Genomic DNA, 24,444 nt, shown 5'->3' on the forward strand with positions numbered 1-24,444 from the left:
TTTTTTTTTTTTTTTTTTTTTTTGAGATGGAGTTTTTCTCTTGTTGCCCAGGCTGGAGTGCAATGGCTCAATCTTGGCTCACCACAACCTCCGCCTCCCGGGTTCAAGCAATTCTCCCACCTCAGCCTTCCAAGTAGCTGGGATTACAGGTGCCCACCACCACACCCAGCTAATTTTTTGTATTTTTAGTAGAGACAGGGTTTCACCATGTTGGTCAGGCTGCTCTTGAACTCCTGGCCTCAGGTAATCCACCCACCTCAGCCTCCCAAAATGCTGGGATTATAGGTGTGAGCCGCCATACCCGGCCTGTTTGTGGAATTATTTTTGTGAGTGGATAAGTAAACCTAATAGCCCTGTAATGTGCACATGGATATACTGACTTCCCACTGATCTTGTATATCCTGGAATATGTGGCCTTCAAGGTCACCAGCTCCAACACAAGAGCCTTCAATCTCCTACAGGAGGGACCATCTGAGTTCTTGGAGGAACTTTAATGGGAAAAAGTCTCACTGGTGCTCATGGCCAATCAAACCATCTAGAGAGCACATTGGACGGTGGGTTTTCACAGGCCTCCCCGAGGGTTATTCACCGCCTGGGTGGCTTGACTACTAGCCTTTCAGGCTCGGAAACCTAATTTTGTCAGCACAGTAAGAGAGGTTCTTCCTCATATGCGTATGACCAAGCTGTAGGCCCAGTACTGAAAACCAGAATACCAAGTTATTCAGGTACAACCACTGGTCTATGGTCCGTGGTCCCTCATCTGACCAGATATGATTTGGAATTCAACATCTTTAGGATTTTTACAAAAGTAATACAGTGCACATATGTTACAACAATACCCACAGCAGAATATTGGGCAACACCATTTAATCAAACATTTTAATATTTCTACAGCAAACATGATTATTCTCAGCAACTGGGGTGAGGTAAGACTATAAATAATACCCTCACATCAGTTCCAGTACAGTTTTGCCACCAAGTTAGTTCAGATCACATTAGGTCATATCACACGTGCATTTTGAAAAAAATTTTTAATTTGCATAGTTTTTTTTTTAATTTGAGGGCTGAATAATGAAGATCAGGGCCTGAAATAAATGGAAAGACAGTAGAGAATGGTGGTTATGGACCTGAATTCTGGTACCTGGACTCTGGGCTCATTTCCTTCCCAACAGACTGAGATGACCTTGGGCAAGTTACTTAGCTTCTATGTGTTTGAGTTTACTCCATCAGTAAAAATCAGCCTGATTATTGATGTCATAGGATGGTCATAAAAATTAAGTGAATTAGTACATGTAAGACATTTAGACAGTGCCAGCCACGTAGTAAGCAGCAGTGCAATTACCTGCTATGGTCATTATATTTTCCCTGAGACCCAGCACATAAGCAGCAGATTCTCCCCTTGGAGACAGCAGCTATGTGGGGGGATATATTATGGCCAGCTGCCTGTCTGTTCATCCACAGTATGAAATAACTGTCATGGTATTCAGAATATTCAAGTCCTTATGGCCAGTGTATTCTCGTTCCTGTAATTAAGCCTACGTGCAAAGCCAGATAATAATCAGGAGGTTGCTTGGTGAGCATGGGATCAGGAAATTTAAATGACTTGAATGTTAATAACATCAGGCTGGAACATTCTGACCCATCCATCCTGCCACAGGGTCAGCCTTCTTCATGCCAAGAGGATACTGAAAGTCTGAAAGTTTGCAGGTTACCACTCTCGCTCTTGAGACCATGCTAGGACGGTACTGTCACCATATGTGTCAGGATGCTCCTTTTGTGAGGCTTCTACCTTCTCATTAGCTAGTTCTTCCACTCTTCAGATATGCTAACATGATAAGTCAGGTTAATGTCACCTCTGTTGAGTCTGCCACACATACTCAGGCCCCAAGCTCTGCTACTGCTGTAAGATGACTGTAGCCATTTCTGCTTGGATCATTTATATGATCATTTCACAGCATACTTCTTTGAAGGCGATCTTATTTCCCTCACTTTCAAGTTCCTGGGAGACAACTCACTGCATCTCCTATCAACAGCAGTTTATACTAGGGGCCAGGACTGGAAGAACATTGGAAGTAATTCCTCTGGAATACAAATGAATCTGCAGAATGTGTTCTTACTCATTATCTGCCTTTTCTTCAACTTGAAGAAGTTTTTGTGGAGTTAGAGTTCCTGACGGCTGCAGTCTGGCTATAAGAATATCTAGTTACCTACTTGATGGGTTTTTCAAACCATCTATCACAACAGTGGTAATTTTTCCTTTCAATTTGAGCCTTGCCAAATCCTTATCCCTTCTGCTTCCTTCCTGATGAAAAGCCGCTGCATCTTCCATTGATTCTCAAAAGGAGTTATAGCTTTGAGCACTGTATTAATCGGCTTCTGAAGAGGAGGATATTTATTTTTTAGATCTTCATCATTTTGACTTCCTTAGGCATAACTGTCTACCCTTAAGCTATTTTCTTGCTTGGGGGAGTAGTAAAATTATTTAAAAAGAAGAAAACATCACATTATTATATTGTGTAATTCTACTAGGTTCTCATCCCCCTAATTGCAGCAGAGTATCTTTAAAACAAACATTAAAATAAATGTGGGAGAAGGAAGGGCTGATTGAGAAAAGAATAATTGCAAGTACCTGCAAGACAAGTGCTTTCTCATTTTTTTAGCATATGGTAGCATAATGGCCCTTTGGCTTACTCAACACATATGTATTTCTGTGGTTGAAGTGACATTTCTATTCTAGAAGAAGCATTATTATTAAAAGAATACCAACTGCAGAAACTTCTGTTAAAACTCATGCACTGGGGCCGAGCATGGTGGCTCATACCGGTAAGCCCAGCACTTTGGGAGGCTGAAACAGGTGGATCACCTGAGGTCAGGAGCTTGAGACCAGCCTGGCCAATACAGTGAAACCCCATCTCTACTAAATACAAAAATTAGCCGAACATGTTGGCATGTGCCTGTAATCCTAGCTACTCAGGAGGCTGAGGCAGGAGAATCGCTTGAACCGGGGAGGCAGAGGTTGCAGTGAGCCAAGATCAAGCCACTGCTCTCCAGCCCGGGTGACAAAACAAGACTCAAAGAATAAGTCTCTGGAAAAAAAACCAAAAATCAAAAAAAAATAACTCATACACACCTGTGCTTCATTTCCTCAGCCTAGATTTAACAACGTCTCACACAGGGACTAGAGATTACATGCTCCGATGTTGACTATAAAGGGATGGATTTGGACAAGGCGCTTGAATCTCTCTATGCCTCTTCTATGAAATCATCAAAGGGCTGAATAAGATGATGTCTTAAATCCCATTCAGCTTTCATTTTTTTATCACTCTTTCTGAATTAATTTATCTAGTATCTTTCCTTCCTTCTGTTCTTTTTAATTTACCTGTCATCTCTTTATCTTTCCCAAGTATTTCTGAGGTTGTTCCAGAGGTGAATTTAAGCTAATGAAGCTTAAACTTCAGGATCCCTCACTGAACTCCTTCTTAATTATATATATATATAGAATTTTATATTTTAATGTTATGTCCTTTTTCTTAAAGAGAGATCACAGAATTGCACACATTTTAGGTCCCGCAAAGTCTGCACTTGCCCCTGGGTGTGTTAGGAAAAAAGACAAATACAAATAAGAGTATCAAAAAATGGAATTTTAACAGAAGATCCGAGAAAAAGAATAGAAAGAAAATAGGCCAAACATTAAATGCTAAATAGTTTCCCCAGCTGAGCATCAAACTGAGCTCTGAGCTTCATGGAGGGCAAAGTGGCAAAAGGAATTTGTACATTACCTAACTCTTGTTATAAGAATGGAGGATGGGTTCAAAGACAATATGTATTATTAATATTAATAATTAATATCCATTAATCCTGAACTCTGAGAAATCTCAGTGGGACATTTTATAGGGGATAAAATCACCCTTTGTCCAAAAAGTGATGTTTTCAAAATGATAAAAACTTTCATGGAAATAAGTAATAAATTTTTGATCCAACATACATTGAGCAACTTTTATGTCATCAGACATTGTCCCAGGCAGATACAACAGGTACAGAAGGGAACAAGACAGGGAACTTGTACCCTCAGATCTGTCAGGCAAACACATTAAAAAATGCAAAAACAAGTTGATAAATTGATCATGGAGGCCTGTACAAAATGCTATGGGATCACAAAGGAGAGAGTAGCTAACTCACATCAGGGATGTGGAGGAGGAAGGAAAGAAATAACTTCTGAGCTCAGTTTCAAAGGTAATAATATTCTTTACATGGTAATTGTCACTTCACAGAGAATGGTAAAAACTGCCAACGGGTGCCTAGACAGTTTTCCTAAGCACAATCTGACTCTCATTCGTGTGGCTTGTAGACATAGTCACTGTTTCTTGTAAGATGGAACTGCATTCATTGATTCATTCCTCACAAACCCCAAAGACAACCCACCTTTCATGAAATAAATTGGTGCAGTTCATTTCTAGCCCTTTCTGTCTTATTCCCTTGAGTGTTTGAGGAAATTCTCCTGGCTTACCTGCAGCCTTTTTAGTGGATTTATGAGTTTATTCAATTCTTTAGTTATCTGTAGAGAACCACAAACAAGGTATTTGGACATTAAAATACAAAGCATTAGAAAAAAATAATGATATTTTAAAATATAGTAGTGGACATCCTTTGGTGTTCAGACATTTTCAACTTCAAAGGTCTTTATTCAAATGAGCAGTTTAAAAATCTTTTCTAAGCAATTCCCATTTTACAGCAGAGGAATAGAAAAAATGACTCATCTGGCAGCACCTCAAAAAATTGTAAGCCACAAAATGAGGAACAGCCTGAATTTTAAGCATCCAATGTTAGGTAATAGAAAACATCTTCATGAGAAAAACAGAATCTCCTAATACCCTCACTTGGTGAGGTTTGGAAACTTGGAACAAACATTGCTCCCCTGCGTTGGTATCCCCAAAGGAATGAAAAAATTTCTGCATCTTTCTAAAGTATTCAGCTGCAGCAAATACTGCATCAAACAGTCTTGCGGGTTTGTTCTCCATTGTATCGTGCCAAACACCCCGAGATCTCTGCCTTGCATAATGCGTGGCCTTCTAGCACCATGTAAGTTTGTAAACACATGACAAGTCTCCTCCTACCATCCCAACTTCCATTCTCTTTGATGGATTACAACAGGCAAGCAGTGCCTTGCAGTGGAGCAGGATTTTCAATCATGGGGAAATTTGGAACTTCTGCAATTGATACTAAAATTATGATGCTGCCATCATATCTCACTCAACAGAGGATTTGCAAAAGAAAAAAATAATAAAGATTCAGTACCAAGTCACTGTCACACTGCAGCAAAGGTAGTCTACTGAAGTGTCAGGTCAGGAATTCAGCAGTCCTTTGCAGAAATCACATTCAGCTTGAGATTCATAGGGTAGAGTTAAAACATGGACATGAAAATTTAGATTTACAGTTTTGGTTGATCACTAATTAAGCTGAAGCACTACAAATTCTGAGCATTTAAAATCAAGATATTTTTATGTTTCTAATAACTAAAATTAAGACTTCATTCTTTCCAGGGTTTAAAAAAATCAGAGTAAGTCTTAATTTCTTATTCTCTCCTACCCACTAAAAAATAGGAAAATAGTTTTTGGTTTTAAAGAATACAAAGCTAGACATCTCTGAGCAAGCTAAAATGATTAGTTAAAATAAAACAAAGGCTGTTGTTCAAAGAAAAATACTAAGATAGAACCTTAATGATTTTTACAGTCACCACCTGTTACTATACTGCAATGATGTGAAGAACAGCCTGAACAACTCATTAACAGCTATCGCTTATTGGCCGCATACCATGTGTCAGACATTTTTATGGATTATCTCATTCGATCCTCATGGCAGCACTATGCAGTAGATCTTATTAGCCCTTTTTCAGATGAGGAAACAGTGCAGAGAAGTTAGCAGACTTGCCTAAAATCACCCAGCAAGGCAGTAATAAAGCAGAGTTCTCACTGAGTTCTGTCTGATTTCCATCGCATGCTCTCACCCACACAGCTACCCAAATTAATGGTGAAGATGTAAATCTCTGGCTTTTAATTAACAGCATCTATCATAATGTTGCTTGGTGAATGAGCTATAACAGTAATAGTGATCATAGCAAAGATGGACCTAGTACATACTACCTGTCAAGCAATACTCTGAGTGCTTTACATCTATCAGTTTATATAACTCTTGCAGCAACCCAAGAGGTAAAAAACTGAGCTGCTGAGGGTATGAACAACTTGCCCCAAGGTCATGTGGTCAGTGAAAATTTAGGAGTTGGAGTCAAGCATCAGACTCAGAGAGCCTGGCTTCTGAGCCCAGACTATTGGTCACAGCACTATATTGCTGGGTTAGATACAGACTAAATTCATGTCCACATTTATACCAAGTCCAGCCATATTCTGAAATGGCTTCCCTACCTTAGCACAACTTGTGAATTAAAGTGAAAGCTGAAAAATCGATGAAGTCCGTGATCAATATGCACAACCTAATGTATTCTTGAATTATTCTGCTCAATTAAGTTTCTATTACAGAGTTTAATCCACATATCTGACAAGTAAAAGAATAAAAATGATGGTTATATGAAATTAATCAAATAAAATGCCAAATGATTTTCAACAGCTAACACATGCATCTCATAACACATTTTAAATGGTCTATTGCATATGTGAATATATTTGCATAGGTCCACAGAGTGTATATTTGGTACTCTGTGCCCATAACTTAAGCCTGGTTTAATATCTGGTTTGAACCACATACAAATGTTCATTAACCTTATAGGGAAACACAAAATGTTGGATGTCAAAAGGCTTACTTGGACCAGATGCTGAAATGACTATTAACTTCCCAACTCTGATGAGCCCAGGAGTTCTAGAATGAAACAAAATGGTTTCAATTGCTGGAAATTGTGTGTGTGTGTGTGTGTGTGTCTGTATAATGTGTATATGCATATATACATATGCATGTATTTTGTGTGTGTGCTGATTACCTAATACTCTGAATGTTATCAAGTGTCAAGTTTCTAAGATTTTTATATTAAGTTAAAGATGTTATGTACTAATAAGTAGCTAACAACTTTTCTTTATTATTTTCTTTCTCTCCAGGTATCCCCAGTATTTCCAGTATCGGTAGTAAGTAAAAACAAAAACAAAAACAAAAACAAACACCAAACCAAGTCTAGGCTAGCTTTGCTTTGTTGTTCAGCTCCTCAGATCTATTTTCCCAGTGTCCATTTCTGATGTAATAGGGTATTTTCTTTGTGAATTGCATTTTTGTGTTGGTTTTCTACACAGATATGGTGAGAACACAGATAAAATGATTATTTGTGCATAACTCCATGAACATGGCAGTGCTACAGCTTTTCTGACTACTCTTAACCAACGAGGGCTACCTAGACTCAGGTGCAATTACTTAAATAATCATCATCATTTAGCAAAAATATAAGTAGTCTTATTTATCCATACTTAATAACCAACAAACAAATTGAACTCTCTCTCTCTTAGACTGGATTTGGATGTCTAACATAATTTTTAAAAGCAGAAAATAAAAGCCAATGAATGCCTCAGGTATGTGCATCAGAACCTAAGAAAAAGTCCATGAAACCAAGGGGAGGGAATTTTGTTAAAGCATTAAACTCTAGGTTTTGTGAAGGCCTGAAACAGGCAAGTTTGTGATCAATAGTCTTTCTGGAGAGATAAAGGAAAAAGAGAATCTGCACATTCATTTCTGCCTCCTAAAATACAAAGATCTATGTCTTCTTGACTACTTAGCTTTGAGTTTGATATAGAAAGAGTATAAAAAAATATGTGCAGAATTTGGGAGTGAGAGTACTACAGATTCCTTTCATAAATCTGTTAGTATGAATCTAAGCAATTGAAGATAAACCCCTCTTCAACCATCTATAGAACACTTCTCCAGTATCACTACAAAGAACTTTCTTCCAGCTATCATGGGAGAACCAGGTGTAGCTCCCGCTTCATGTGTAAAATAATGGTGCCCTCATGCCAAGCCTGAAATTCGCATTAAGAAAATGCCCAGTAGCTTTACAGAGCAAATTTTTACATATTTTTATATATTGCACCCTTTATCTCTAATGGCTAAAATCTTTGAGCAACTACTAAGTAACTGATTAGAAACAAATTACTGAGGAAGCAATATTATGCATGGGCGGAGAGAATTTTCACTGTAGTGTCACCCCCTCACAGGCTTGTGTCATAGGTGCTGTGCCAGGCAGGGTGATCGCAGTGTAAATAGCCATGGAATAATTGCGATTCCCAGCATTCATCTAAAAAGCAATACTCTGATAATTTGGATAAAGCAACTTCCTGCTTCTTATAAATGCACAGTCAGGTCTCCCAATTTATAAATCAACCCAGTTTACTTGAGCTTGTAAATAGGCCTGGACACTGATTTGTTAAGCACTAGATGTGGTAAATGTCATGAAAATTGGCCACTTTGTAAATAGAAGCAGTGTTCACATCCATTTAGAAATGTGAACCAGCCTAATGTTACAGCATCCTCTTTGTGATCTTGTTGAAACAGCATCAGTGTTACAAACTTGCAAATGAAAACCTTCAGTTCTAATAGTCTAATTTTTCTGCTTTAGTATCCCCCTTGGCATTTGCCTAACTGTATATATACCCCACAATGTGCTCCTTTCAGGCCTTGACAATTGCATTTGCACGTGCATTTTAGTGCAACAGGGAAGCAAGCAGAAGCAAGCTGACACAGATTATTGAGGCTGCTATAGTGATCTGGCCTGTCAGAAGTTTCAGAAATGGATGGATGGAAAAGTAGTTCTTTGGCGTTGGGGTGTCTTCCTGTTTGGAGTGTCAGTTGTATGTTGCATGGCCCCTCTAACTGTACTGCTCACTCGACATCCCATTCGGCCGCCTCCACCACATCCCCCATCTCTGAGCATCAGCAGATGTTGACCTTTTACACACCGAATCAGAAATTTCTGTTTTGTTTTATTTTGAAATCAGTGGTGACCTGAAAGGATGCTTCGTTGTGCCTTTGAAAAAATATATTAGCCTTTATTATCAAGAACCTAGGAAAATTTACTCCTAACAAAAACCCTCTAACTAAAAGTGATATTTTGGACCCTCCCTTCAATATGCCTCTGGCTGTTCTGCTTAGAATGCAATGGGTATTTTCTCAGATTTCCAGCAAGCAAGATGTAAGATCTTCCAGAGGTCACTCAACATCACACATGACTAGCTTACCTGTTGCCTGGCTTTTAAGGTGAAGAGAGTTACAGTAAAACCATCAAACGTGATTGTATCTTCTAGGCTGCTTTAATGGCATTCGAAAGTTCCTTCTTTGTGGGCTTATAAGGTGCTTGTTGTGTGCACTCGTGGATTCCTTTCCTCTCCAAAGGGCAAGAATTCACACGTAGATGACACTGCCTGTTCCAGAGGGCACAGGAATGGGGTTTTCAAGGTGCAAGCCAGAGAAAAGGAAGCTGTTTGGATATTTAGCTAAGTTATGGGTGTTAGCCAGAGCTTTTTGCATTACCCCAAAGAAGGAATCAATGACTACAATTCCACTAACTATATAGAAAGATACCATTATAATAGATGTAACACCCATGAGACCCCAATTATCACAGCATATCTCAAGGAAAATAAATGATGTATATTATCGATGTAGATTATTGACGTATATAACCATCGGTTTACATACATATTCTGTATACACAGTGATTAAAGGTTTTGGAGCCCTAATAAATTTCAATAGGGATCTCAAAATGCCAACGCCTGTATTAAGGTTCAAATGCATGGACAGAGTGGTCATCCTTTCCGATCATCTGCTAAAAATGTTTTTGAAACAAATTTCCCATTAAGATCATTCGTACCTGCTGTTGTCTATCTATTAACAAATAGGTTTCCCAATAATCCTAAGGATACTTGACTTAGAACTCAGTCATTCTGATCTGCTTTGGCCATGGCTGAAAAAATACTGGTGATATTGTCAGCAATTAATGAATCCCAAAATAAATCTCTAGCCTTTGAGCCTTATGATCTATGTTTTCACTTTACCTGATGTGGTAGGAATTTCTTCAGATTGCATTTTTTAATAAAGTGTATTATGCACGTGTAAGTAAAATTCATGATTTTATCCAAGTGAACATTTGTTGCTGCTGATAATCCAAAGTAATAGTTGGCTTGGTGTGGGTGTTTTTATTCAAGTCATAAATTGATCATTACCTTTTAATATATATCATCTGATCTTTGGTCCTGAAAAGCAAATGATTAGACAAATTGTGTTAAACGTTATATTATAAAGGGCATAATTAGACCCGCAAGAATTGGCCTAATGTGCAAATCCATTTGTGTGGGTGATTATCACGTCTTACAAAAGCGAATGACAGTTAAGTCAGAGGTTAAAGTTAAACCATCCACAAAATGAAGATCACATCAAGGAAGACCATTTCAAACTCTTGGAGTTTTGAAATAAATAGAATTTTTTTAATAATACAAACAAAAGAAAAGAGAGATGTAAACATTTTGTGAACCTGACTCTAGATTATTTCCTTAAATTACTTTTAAATGACTGGCATGATGTTATATGAAGCATAGAACACTGAGGAAGGTGTTTGGCTATTCCTCTCCTATCCCCCACCCCTAACTTATTCAATTTAAAACAACAGTTCACTTAAGGGAAATAGCTAATTGTCCTGTTTTATCTTATAATAAACATTGCCTTCATCACAGAGTTAAAAATTCATCTCTAATTTGATTTAATTGGCAAGACCATTAAACAAGGGAAGTGCTACCTGCAGGGATCTATCAGCCGGTTGAGGAAGCCCAGAGATGTTTTCATACTTGAAAACATTTTATGCCAGTTGGAGACCTCGTGAAAGTTGTTTTCCATACAGCATCCAAATATTTTTGTGCAGTACTGATTTATTGTAGAAACCTGGATCGTGAAGAAAATAACAAGGTTAATCATTTTCCCACCCAAGGGTTATTAATAATCGCATTCATGTTATACAGAGAGCTGCAGTGTTTGTTTGGGGTTTTTTTCCCTTTGCTTTAATACTTCTAAATCCCCCAAATAAAAGTTTCATTTGAATTGCCCTTTAACTAATTAGGTTTTATGTAATGAGGAAAAAATTATCAGACTACAGTAGCGATATGGCAAATTGCATGGTGTGCTACATTAATTTTGAACTGTTTGCTGATGTTCTAGAAGGAAAGCTAAGGTCCCAGGTGAAATGCCTTTGGGACTGTCATTTACCCAGTATCCTCATCACAGAACCATTTCATATTTGTGTAACTAGCATTTCACATTCATGAAACCTTGTGGTTATCCTAAAATTGAATGAACATTAGGACATAGCTGCCTCTTTAATCCTGAAGAACAAATCGAATATTCCAATGGAGGAGCTGAAATAGTCTCCTACTTAAATTATTTTTAAAAATCCAGTGAGTTTACCAATCTGTATTGACAACAATTACCCACCTTGAGCAAATTAACTTTATCGTGTATTAGCATTTTCCCAGGTGACTTTATAATGTCAAGCCACTTTTTTTTTTTTTAAGTGTGAGCTGATATCTCTGCCTTTGCCAGTTATCTCTGTGGGATCAGGAAATTCCTAGCTTAAGCAAAAACTTGCCAAGATCTCCAAAAGGTTTCATTTGATGAAACTTTAGACATGTTAACTACGAAATTCCTGTACTGTGCCAGTTACTTCAAGGATGTGAGTATCAATTGAAGTCTTCTTGGACTATCAGTGGAGAGCTGTCCAACTAACCACGCCACTGCCTAGGGAAAGTAATTGTAGAGAGATATTTCCACATGTCTACAGAATTCTATTTTACAAATGGTGAATCTGAGGTTTAGAGTGGCCACATAACTTGTCCAATGCAGTACAATCAGGAATGCCTATCTGACTGCAACGGCTACACTCATAATATTATACCAAGTGGAAGAGATTAGAAAAGAAAAATTCTAGATTAATTGACTTCTACCCTAGACTTTTTCCAATCCATTACACTGTGCTTTAGAAGGCCTGTTGATCCCTAATTGACCCATTTCTATGCAGGGAACTGTAGAGTCCTGGAGAAAAATCAGAGTTCATTTTTTGATTCCTTATTGTGTTGTCAGCTGGAGAACTTACAAGTATGGTGTCTGAGGACAGAGGCGGAGGACTCTGACCTCCCTTTTTAAAAATATGCTATTCCTCTACCACCAAACATCCTCAATATATTGAGGAAGAGGGAAAATGTATAGATGTCAGATATTTTATAGAATGAGACAGTTCGTGAAATTAGCTATGCAAATTGTGAAACATGCTTATGCCTACTCTGTGACAGTAAACCAAAAATTTTTCTTCATCAAGATAGTTGCTTATAACAAAATAAAATTCTATATGCCATCTCAAGGAGAACTCTACCAATATTATACCAAACTCTGTTTTCCCCATCTGTTTCATGATGGTGTGTTTCTGAGAGTAGGCAATTGCTGTGAAGATAGTCAGATTACCTCCAAGGCTCTGGGGATTTCTCCCGTAAAAGTTTAGAGTTTTCTGTGGATTTTGTTTCTTTTCTTTCTGTTTTTGTTTTGTTTTTTATTTTATTTATTTATTTTTTTTTTGAGACAGAGTCTCACTCTGTCGCCCAGACTGGAGTGCAGTGGCGCAATCTCGGCTCACTGCAAGCTCCACCTCCCGGGTTCATGCCATTCTCCCTCCTCAGCCTCCCGAATAGCTGGGACTACAGGCTCGTGCCACCACGCATGGCTAATTTTGTTTTTGGATTTTTAGTAGAGATGGGGTTTCACCGTGTTAGCCAGGATGGTCCTGTGGATTTCTTTCTGGGCATCAATAATGCTATTTCCATCCCAAATGCAGTGTGTGCTTAAAAAAAATGTTTTTAATTTTTAAAAAAATGCTATTTCCAGACTTCCTGAGGAATCACAGCAGTGACTGTATAAACCCAAAGAGACCTTGCAATTTTATCTCCACCAGATATTTTCCTCATATGCCAGGGAAGAAGAATGTTTAAGGAAGGTTCACTAACATCCTCTCGGCAGTGGCATATCATATCATGGTGGTACCCTGTTTCTCACAGGTTGCCATATTTTAGAACCAAAAATTGTGTAAGCATTAGTGTTGTTAGGAAACTTAATAAAAAAGCAACTCATCCACCTCATCATTTCAGACCAGGCAGCCAAGTCTTAAATGAATTCCCTAAAGCATCTAAATAATGACAGAACCAGAATTCCAGCTCAATGTCCAATTTCCAAACTAGGACTTTTTTCATTCTACCATCACATTATAATTAACCTTCTCATTTATATAAATTAAGCTAAAATATGAGATATTACATGGTAGACAATACTAGAAAAACAAAATCAGAAAACTTTCTCCTTGATGGGGAAGTTACATTTTTACAGTGTTCTTGAAAGCTGCTCAGTAGATGCCATGTGTGATAGAAGACAACTTACTATTCTAAAGCAACTCTACCTCTAAAGCTTCCCTGATGTAAATAAACCGTCTTTAGTTTTCTGTTTCAAGCTTGCTTTACAGCTTGACTCACTGGGACGTCAGCACTAGACAGTCAGATTTAGCAATTCTATCATAGTTTTCTTCAACTTACAATGCAGTGAGCTTTGTTTAGGTGCAGAAGAGGAAGCTATTTCCTTCCAGAGTCTAATTTTTATAATCAAAATCTCAATTTTTCTCATTCATGAAAATTGATTTCAAGTGCCACCACTAAATTGTCATGTAACAGTTTTGGGGGTGGGTTCTTAAAAAAAATTGGAGAAACTACCTATTTGATTCATATTCTAAGCTGATGTGGCTCTAAACCGAAAGAAATTTAGAAATTAACCATTTTCAGATTAAAGGTTAAAAATCAAATATTGTCCACATTATTACAAAATAATTTGTATTGCTTTCTGAATAATAGTAATTGATAGAGACCCTAGAATTGGATTATTCTCTAAAGTAAGCTATATCTTAAGAGATCTTTTTAACTTATCAGATCACTTGCTTTAAGAACAATTAATACTGAAAAATAAAGGGGAAGATATTATTTTCCTACTTCGAGTCAGTAACTGTTTATAGTACAGCAATCTGATTTTTATTTACAATAGCAACCACAAATAGAATGAGCTAACATTTACTGAATGCTCACTACGATGCCAAGCAAATGTTAACTCATTCTGTCTTGACAACAGTGCATAGCAGATAGTGTCATTGTCTATTCCATTTTGCAGATGAGAAAAGCTAGGCACAAAGAAGTTAAGGAGTCGTCAAAGTGGTGGAACAGGGCTTTTAACCCAGCCTGAGCTCTATTTACATGCATCATATCCTAAATAAATTTATCCTAAATATTAAATTACTTTCTAGGCTTCCCACAGATACAATCTGAAAATTCAGACTAATAATAGCAACCAAAAGGCATTTCAGATATTTTATATTTTAAAGGAGGCAGTTATGGAATAAGTGATTTTGGTCTCCATACTACCTATGTAGACATAGTCTTTGGAGCCTGACCAGGGAGATCCTCAAGACAAATTGTCAATTTTCCTAAAGGTATGGAACCAGGATCCTTAAGAAGAAGTGCTTTCCATAAAAAAACTACTCCTGAATGATTTGTCATTTATAAGCATATCGTAATCCTTCCCCTCACCCTTACAATAATTTCTCAATTCAGTTTGGGTTTCACTGACAGTCAAAAGGTCCACAGTTAAGGCATGTAGGGAGAATTTCCTCATCACACAAGGAATTCTTAATCCACTAGATTCTCCAAATGACAGATGCCTCATATCTACAGGCATCACCCTTCCATGAACTTTACTATGATGCTGCTAGGCCATGAGAGAACCACTGGAGTGATGGAACTTGTCAGCTGAGAGAAACCTTAGAAATTTCCTTATCTGTTTTACAGATTAGGAAAGTAAAATCCAGAGGAATTAACAGCCAGATAGCTCCTTAGTGGCAGAACAGGGATCAGACCTCTCATCTTCTGAATCCCAGTGCCCTTTGCCTTGTAACAAAACACCACTCTGAGACATTCATATTGACCCAAAGATTTTCCCTAGTTGATTTGTGAAAAAAAAAAAAAAGAAATTGATACATTCTACAACAGTTCATACAAAGAAGCAATACAAATATTGTTGATGTATTATAATTTGTTTCCATTGCTAAGAACTTTTCTCACTAAGAATTCGCAGAAACTTCATGTTCTACAAAAACTTTCATTGGAATTGGATGTGATAAGATAGAATTACTCTCAGTCATACTATTAAAGTAGCCTCTAATATGCTTAATTTACTTCTGAGAATTAAATGTTAGTAATATTTGTTGAGCATTTACTACATGCTAAGGTATTAGAATAAAAAGTAAAATTACTCAGAGAGTAATTGGCTAATTTTAAGTTGTTTTCTCACTTGGTCTTGCAATTATAAAACAAAATACATTTAAAAATTAAAATGAGATATTAATTTAAAAAATCTCATTATGGCCAAATGTTAAAATATATATGTGCAGTCAGTAACACACTATAGGACTTTAGAGGCCACAAATTTCAGTATCCATTTTTACAGGATAACATTTTTCCTCCCAAGGAAAATGCAGAGCACATAAACTTTTGTCCCACTGGACATATGTATGAATTTTATCAGGATTTTCATACGATGGCTACTGGTGGTTCTGAGATTTAGTAGTTCAAGGAGATTAGGCATTCTACATAATGAAAATTATTTGAAAAAAAAAAGTCAAATTATATTCCCAGGCAAACACAAAGGCTTCCCCTGCCCAAGAAAATATTTTAGGTACACAATACGGAAGACAATTATATTCTCAGTAGGAACAGATTGTAAGTGAGGTGTCTATCTTGATAAGTACATACAGGTCAAGAAGTCTCAGCAATTTGAAAGTAGAATGACTTACATTAATTTTTTAAATACATATAAGAAGATCCATAAACTGGAAACTCAGCATCCTGGGGGGAAAAAAATCATAAAACACTAAGAAAGGAGTTATACTAAAATACAGGCACAGACAAATATTTAAAATATTCAAATATGAAATAAAGTTTAATTTATAGCATTTTTTTCAGAACTCATTTCTAAAATTGATTTAATATAAAATTATTATCTTTACTTAAATTTCTTGGCAAAGCTCAATAACAAAATAATAAATCATACTAGTACTTGCATTTTATCAAGACAAACCAGTCACTACTTAACATTAAGCTTGCAAATATCACCCCTACTTATGACCTATATTTGTCTCTGTACAGAAAAAGATGGAGAGAGCTAGTTCACGAAACTAAGATTGTCTTAATCTGATACTAATAATACAAATACATTTTTTATGTAAAACCACACTAATACTTGAAAGCTTTATTAAATAAAACAATTTCTGGGAATACAGACAATACTAATTTCCTCAGAACACAAATTTATAGTTATTCAAAGCTGATCATCACAGATCAAGTAGGTCCTATTAACTCAATATCTACCATTCAATATCTACCCATCATCAAAATACTCAAGTGAAAAGCAACATTCAGTCAATTAACTTACATATTTTGCCTACATGTTACCAAATACTTATTTCTTTAATAACACCTGAGTACTGATGTGGAAAATTATTACATTCTTTCTTCCTTCACAAATTTTCATAGATATCATCAAGATTTCCTTTGCCTTTGTGGATAGATGTATGAGAACAGAGCAGAACAGAGCAACAGCTCTGTTGTCTCTATCAGATCAGCTTTTCTAGCAAATATTTAAAAAGCAAAGTTATAGTGCAAGTCTTTTGTCTTGGAAGAAGGCACTATAATCTAATTATGGAGGAAACAACATGATAATAACCTGTTTACAGTAGCATAGCCACTTGATATCTATTTCTCAATTATCAGATATTTACCGAAGCCCTCTGCAAGGCTTTGCCCTTCTTCAAAGAGATCCAATCCAATTAGAGAGATGAGAAATCGACCTATAAAATTTTGACTGGCAATATTAAAACTCATGCCTGTCCACATATCAGTGAGAAAACAGGAGCACTGAAAGTAACAGGTTACACAAATTTAGAGCCAAGAGCCATCCTTACAGACCTGGGTGGTACCAAAGGACAATACAAGACATGTGGTTTTGAGACTGGACTCAATAGATGGTAGGATTTTAGTCATAAAATAGCTGCTTTAATAGTCATGCCCTATGCATCTTCACAAAAGTAGTTTAAAAACATTAAATCCTAGCCTGGATGTTCTGCCTTCCACAACTGGAAGACACAAATAATACCAAGACATAAATAATACCAATTCTTAAATTAATTAATGCTTTTATTTATTTCTGCATTGGAACCAATAACTCTAGAAGCATATTTTGAGGTAAAGGCATCATGAAAACACATACACACCCATACATACGAACCTTAGATACAGTAGGAAGCAGCTTGGACTTTTCTCCATAAGCCAAAACCGCCAGGTATCCCTCTTTCCTTTTCTGAGAAACTACACATATAAAAATAGCAAATATATCCACTCCTTTTCAGAGATAATGGCTCACACTTAAAACACACCCCAAAGACTCTATCATGAAAGACTAATGCAACCAGTTCATATCTGTAAATATAAATTGAGGAGAATGGAATCCTCAAGTGAGAAATTATTTCTTTAGTGTTATCTTCTAGGCTCAGGCACCAGCTTTACATAATGGTTTGGATTGCTGAAGTCCTTATTTGTATTTTTTTTTGTGTGTAAGAACACTCTACCTTATTTTAAAAGTAAATGTGTAGCTTTGGTAGGGAAGTAGCTATATATTTAATGTCCATTCAATGTTTTGGGAATCATCAATTGCTTGCTCTTGTTTGATGTGGAAGTCATGTTTTGTTTAAGTGCATCACAGCCAAGTTAAAGAGCAGATGTGTGGTTTGTGTCTTTATCCATATAATTTTCTGTTTAGACCAAATGACATTATAGCTGAAAATAACATACCCTGATTTTTCCTGATGCATGCAGATCCTCCAAAGTTTAATAGGATATGGCCGAATATTTCTTCCCTTGAGGTTTCTAACCCAAAACAAGGTAGGAGCATGTAAAATTCCTACTGATATAAAATCCCACATGTTTGGGGGAAAATCCTATATGCCATTTTTAGCACAAAGTAAGAGCATTATCATGAATGCTATGTCTTTGAAAGAATCATAATTCAATCTTTTTTCTAATATGAAGAGTATCCCAAAAATATTAGAGTGAAAGATGAAGGGGAAAATTAAATGACATGGAAGTTAAAAAACCCTTTACCAGATTACACTGAAGGTCAGTCAGTCCCAAGAGGAGTCTAGACTTCTGTTGCCACCACAGTGTGGAGTACAAACAAGACTTAAAAATGTGTGAGTGGCACAGGCATCCTCTCAATGTCTTCCTCTTACTTTTAAGTCAACCAACTGGTACCTCAGTTGTACTGAGGATCTGAGAAAATACATAGAGGTCGCATTGTGACACTTGGCAGATCTGTTTTCTCTGACTATTGCTCCATACTGACTTGCAAAAATTTAGAGCAATCTCTCTGTCTCTTTCCCTCCCTCCAGTTTCCTCTCTTCCTCCCCCCCTTTAGCCTCTCTCACACACTCTTTCTCACTCCCAGTCTCCTCTCTCCCTCTCCCTCCTATATCCTCCTTCCTCCCTCTCTCTCTCCCCCCACTCCCCCCGCCCGCCCCTTGGTCTGTCTTTCACATCACAGTAAATTTTCCTTCTTGGAAATAAAACTTTTCCTTTTATCTTCTTTATCAATTAACATTCATGTGTTCCAGCATTTAGAGCAATCTGTTCTCTGTCTGTCCTTAGAGCAGTAATTATTTTCTAACTCCTAATGTCAAAGAAGTAAAAGAAAATAAAAAGAAAAAAGAAAACAACACTGATAGACAGAAATGTGATTACGCAGGAAGAGAACTTTTAAAGGCTGAGCAATAAACTTCATAAGCTTCAGTGTAATGTTAAATTAATATTAACATCTAGCCTATAGATATATATAGTCATGTATAAATAGGAATTTATTTTAACATAAGATTGTATTATTTTGCCTTCTTCCTTCTTCTTCAAAAAAGGCACATCTTTGGCTTCCACCTTCCTTAGTTATATACAGGATGTTCCTTTAAAGCTCTAATGAATACAGATGGAAGAGGAAATGAGCAAAAGGAGGAACCAGGAAATAGCTGCTAAGCAAAACAAAATATATTAGCAATTTGTTGAGGAGTCAAATTGGAAGGGCTGCATTTTCAGTCCTTGATCAGAGTGATGAAATCTAGACTGTCCTAGATACATATATTACTAGCAAATAGAATTATCTTAATCATCTGCTCCAAATGAATTTTTTCAAGTTTCTGCATACATATATGAAAGAAGAAATACAGATCAAGCTCGCCCCTATTAGTATAATGCTGTGAGGATTCGGAGGAGGTTTAGTGGCTTTATTCCCTGGCAAGTTCAATGACAGCATCTTCAGTGAAATGTCACTCAGTATTTCCTGTTGAATTTCATAGTTCACAAATTATACAACACAGGCTCTAAGACAACACTTCTCCACAGTGAGTTTTGAGCTGAACAAGATTATGCATTGTTCAAAACCTGAAATAGGCCCATTTAATTATTTTGCTGTGTTGTCTGTGAGAGTCACAGGACAAAACACTTTCAGAAATATTGTTACGTGATTCCAGTTGCACTTTCTTAGAATGTGGATAATGAGTTCAAATAAATCTACTGAGAAGTGGACCAGTTGAGCAAAGTGCTTAAACTTTGAAATTTTAGCGGAAGGTGCACTTGGTAGCAGAGGCCAGTTCTATGCAGCTGTAATTTATCTTGTCAGCATCTGCAAAGAACATCAGGCTCTATCCTGTTTTGGCTATTTTCACAAGCAACTCTTCATGAATAATTGGAAAATAAATGGCAGGCAAACATAGAGAGAAATCCCTGCCGTTAACAAGCTGATATCATCAAAAAGGTAATAAATGCTGAGAAGACGACTTTTAAAGGTACACATGTTCAAGGTGACTTGGAGATAGACCCAAATGCTGCTGAATGGCTGACTATTGGGACTATGTTCTAGGATGCCTAATCAGTTCAACAAGAATAGTCTGAATGGTGTATATGTCGACTAGTTTATCATGACACAGAATGTCATGGTGAACCGAGGCAATGATAATGTCAACTGACAACACAACTACTATTTTAAAAGATTGACAGTAGGGGATCCTACTATCCGTATTGTTATGGGAACCATCCTTGCTTCACTGGATTCTTGATTTAAATGGTAATGATTTTTCCCTCTGAAAAGAAAACTTCTAAACTGTATTACTGACAATGTTGAACCATTTGCAGCCAAATACAAGCCTTACTTTGTGATTGAAATAAACTCCCAGAAACAACAGATACAAATAGTCTGTTAATTTAGGGCTACTTTTCAAGTGGGTTGGTGATAAGTTATTACAGTTTGAACGTTTCACTATTGTTTCTAATTTACTGTTCATTCTTTTAAACCTATCCAGTTGCTCCCAAATTAGCTTTGTCAACAGTTTCTTCTGTTCAAGTTGCAAACCACAAGAGAGGTAGGAATTCTTGGATTCATACAGTGATTTCATGGTGTTATGTGTTGTGAAACATTGCACTGTATGAATCTGGAATATCTGTGAAGTGTACCCATCAGCTTATCGGTGAGGCATGTTGACTGATATCAATCAATGCATCAAATAGTACTGAGAATCATCTGTAAGAAAAAAAATGCTTCACTCAGAAACTTGACTGCAATTAAAAATGCTACATTTGTTTTCTGAAAGATTAATGTGTGAATAACAATTACAATGGTTGAGGTTCCTGTTCAGATCATGAATGTTAGAGCACCATCATGGATACTCATTTGCACTGAAAATAAGGAAACCCACTTATAGTGAGTTTCAAGGATGCTTTTCATGAGACCAGAATGGCAGGTTCCATGTATGGTGCCCATTTCGCTTTATGACCAATGAAACATCTTGGAATTTATGCTTCCAAAAAACTGTTTTGAATAACTTTGAAAAACGCAAGTGAAGATCTGCATTGGATTAAGTGTTGCTTATGATCCAAAAATAGTAGTTATATTACTTTCTTTAAATGAAAGTGAGCAGCATCTCATCTGTGACTCATGAATGGCCCATTCCAGCTAGCATCTGTCATTCACAGAATGAAGATTTTTCAGGAAACATAAAGACTTCTGTTTTTATTTCACCATTTTTTTCTTTAAATGTCCTGTGTAACAGGTGTGTCTTGTTTTCCACCCTTGACTGTTGGGCATATGTCACATTTTGGTTTTGTTTTTTGTTTTTTCATAAAACACCTCTTACAAAGAAATACATTTATTAATAAAATCTGAACTTAGTTTGACCCATTTGGTGAAAATGACCATAATGTTTTCCTATTCTTTATTGAATTTAGTCATTTCCCAGATTTTAATCAATGTTGAATTTGTCCTTCTGTGGCATATAGAGAAAAAGTGGAAACTGGTCAGGAAATGGGAAAAGGGAAACCAAGAGTATTTAAACCATATGTCAAAATTTTCTCAAATGTGCTTTTAACTGTAGAACATAGAAGATGCCAATTTGGGTTGAGGGGGACCCAGTTCGGTTTGAAATTTTGGGAAATAAGTCCTGTATGAGAAGAGCAGATGCAGGCTCAGAGGGTAACAGATCAATTTGGGTATGTGGTGTGTCATATAGGCAGTCACTGAAGCCACCATAGGGATGCCATATGGAAAGAAACAAAGGAGGTGAAGGAGAAAGGAAGGAAAAAGTATGTGTAAAGTTCATCTCTTTTCTGTCATGTCAAGCGTGCTGGATATACAAGAGGCCTCTGAACCTAGAATTTGACCCTGCATCTCTAGTTTCTTGAGGACACAGCACCAATGAGGTCCAGACACATTCCTGGAGGCAGGGAGAAGCTACCCAATGAGGTAGACTTACCATAGACAAATTGACATCATCGTCAAATGATATGTGTGGAAGAGCTTCAACAGCTACGTAAGGATGCAAGACAGGGTTGTGGGTGTGGAAAAGACAAGGAAAATGCTAGAGCTTAATTCCCAGAATCACTCCATTTAATGCAGTGAAGGGAAAATTCTTTTTAGAGTTCCAATTCCTTCACCTTTAAGGTCTTTTTCTCAAATTCTTTCTTTTTGAATGTCTAAAGTTAATTTTAATCAGCTCTGGATTTGAATTAGCTTTCCTCATTTGGCCAAAAAAAAAAAAATCTACCTGTTCTAATTGTGCCACGTTCATTGTGTTTTATGTTATATTTACAGAGATAATTTACTAATGTAATTATAGGCAACATGGGGAACAGTAAGAACGAGGAGGCAAAAGAGGAGAAATTGAATCCCCTCCTCTTAGTAACATTCTTTTTCTTTCGTTCTCTGTATCCAACCTCTTGATTTCCTGGAACTCTTATCCGCCCAGGTCTTCCCCAGCCAGTGTCAGTCAGAAGGAACCTTTTAAACTTTAGAGGAGAGTTGGTCCTTTCCTTATCTAGAAAGTCAACTTTGAACCCTTCCCCTTGTAAAACACCTCTAGCCTTCATTGCTCTGGCTAGGTACTAAGTACTTTATCACAACTGCCTTCTATATTGCAATATATCGTATATTTTACACATATATAGTATTTTTTCTATCTTCTCACTAGAACAACAGTACTCAGTGGGGATGTGGTGGATTTTGCCCTCCAGGGGACATTTGGCAATGTCTGGAGACATTTTTGTTTATCACAGTTTGGGGGATGCTACCACATCTAGTCATCTAGTCCATAGAGGGCCCAGGGATGCATCTGAAAAGCCTACAATGCACAGGACAGCCCCATAAAACAAAGTTATTTGGCCCAAAGTGCAATAGTGCCAAGGCTGAGAAACCCCACACTAGACTCTGAAGACCTGGACCTCATTCCCTTTGTCTTCTGGTACATGATGGCTGTACATGGTACAGGGTAGTTCTCAATAAATATGTGTTGCCAAAGGTTGCCATGCCACATTGTGTATACGTAAAGCTAAAGACCCCCTTTAGTTTTGCTTATACAACGGTAATAAAACTCATCTGAAACGCAATTTGAGATTAAAAACTATATAAAACCACAGCAATTTTCAGAAACCTGCTTTTTCTCTGCCTAAGCTGATCTGTTAATAGACATGTAGTCGACTCTCAGCTAAAATAGTCACTAACTCAGCTGTAGCTTGTTCTGTGGCTACTGTTTTTCTAAACTCCTTAATATATAGGATATAGCCAGATTCTCCTCAGGAATTCAAATGATGAAGGAATGAATTTAAACATAACTTTTCTCTGTATTTTCCTCTATTTCCCCAAAGGAAAAAGTCTCAGGATCATCATTCATTCATTCATTTGACAATATTTTTTCAGTGCTTAGTGTATGCCAGGCAATATTTTAAGTTCTGTAGTTATAATTGTACACAAAACAGACACAGTCTTCCCTTGAATATTTACTCTCAACTAGAGGGGGAGAAGTTATTTTTGCATATACTTTTTGAATATTATAAAGTCTATGAAAAAATATAAATAAGATTAGGAAATTGAGGGATTAGGGTATGTGGGTAGGGGCTATTATCTCAGATTAAATTTTCAGAGAATTTTCTTTGAGAAGATATTTTAAAAAGAAGTGGGGAAGCAAATAATGGAGATGTCTGGGGGTATTCCATACCAGCAAGTGCAAAGGCCCTGGGAAGTGCTTGGTGTGTTCGAAGAGCAACATGGAGGCACTGTGCCATGAATTCGGAGGAGAGTGCTAGCAGTGAGCCCCCAGGGAGGACAGGGGCTAGGTCACTAGAGAATTAATGAACTCCTCTTTTATTCTGAATAAGATGTGAAGCCATTAGGATGATGAGCAGAGGGATGTCATGACCTCACTAAAGTTTTGAAAGAGTCACTCTGTCTGCTGTGTGGAGATGACATTATCACAAGGGTGGAGGCCAGAAGAACAGTTTGGGGATGATGGCAATAATCCAAGAAAGGGCTGATGATGCATCTAAGGAAAAGGTGGTAGAGATGGTGAGAGGTGTAAGCTAAGCAGTTGGAGGAATGGAGTGGTCATTTACTGAGATAGAGCATCCTGGGTGAGTAGCAAGTTTAGGAAGGCAACTAAAGAGCTCAGCTTTGAACAAGTTAAAGTTGAAATGTTTATAAAACATCCAAGTGAAAATTCTAGGAAGGCAGTGGCACACCATGGATGATGCTGAAGGGAGTCTCACTAATTAACTGGGGAGTCAGTCCACCCTGGAAATAACTATTTTGGAATGGCCCACATATAGACCATGGGGTTGGGTAAAAATCATCTAGGGCGAATGTAGGAAACAGAGAGGTCCAAGGATTAAACCTTGAGACATTTGAGGAGATGCGGACAAAAAGCGAAAGAGAGAAAAAAGCAATAATGGGTTGGGAAGGAGGAGAACCTAGAGA

The 24,444-nt window shown here is 37.2% G+C and overlaps 1 protein-coding gene across 4 annotated transcripts in view; it reads left to right on the forward strand.

The window, feature by feature from the left end:
- NTNG1 (netrin G1) overlaps nt 1–24,444 on the forward strand; it is a 354,079-nt gene that overhangs the window by 268,076 nt on the left and 61,559 nt on the right. For 2 of the 4 annotated variants that reach the window (XM_025366062.1, XM_025366072.1), the window contains exons 5-6: nt 7,104–7,130; nt 17,982–18,047. In XM_025366062.1, the coding sequence (XP_025221847.1) occupies nt 7,104–7,130; nt 17,982–18,047 (93 nt within the window). The remainder of the gene's footprint in view (nt 1–7,103; nt 7,131–17,981; nt 18,048–24,444) is intronic. The other 2 variants (XM_025366053.1, XM_025366082.1) reach the window with 1 other exon arrangement.

This window comes from Theropithecus gelada, chromosome 1 (assembly GCF_003255815.1).
Source record: "Theropithecus gelada isolate Dixy chromosome 1, Tgel_1.0, whole genome shotgun sequence".
Lineage (NCBI taxonomy): Eukaryota > Metazoa > Chordata > Mammalia > Primates > Cercopithecidae > Theropithecus > Theropithecus gelada.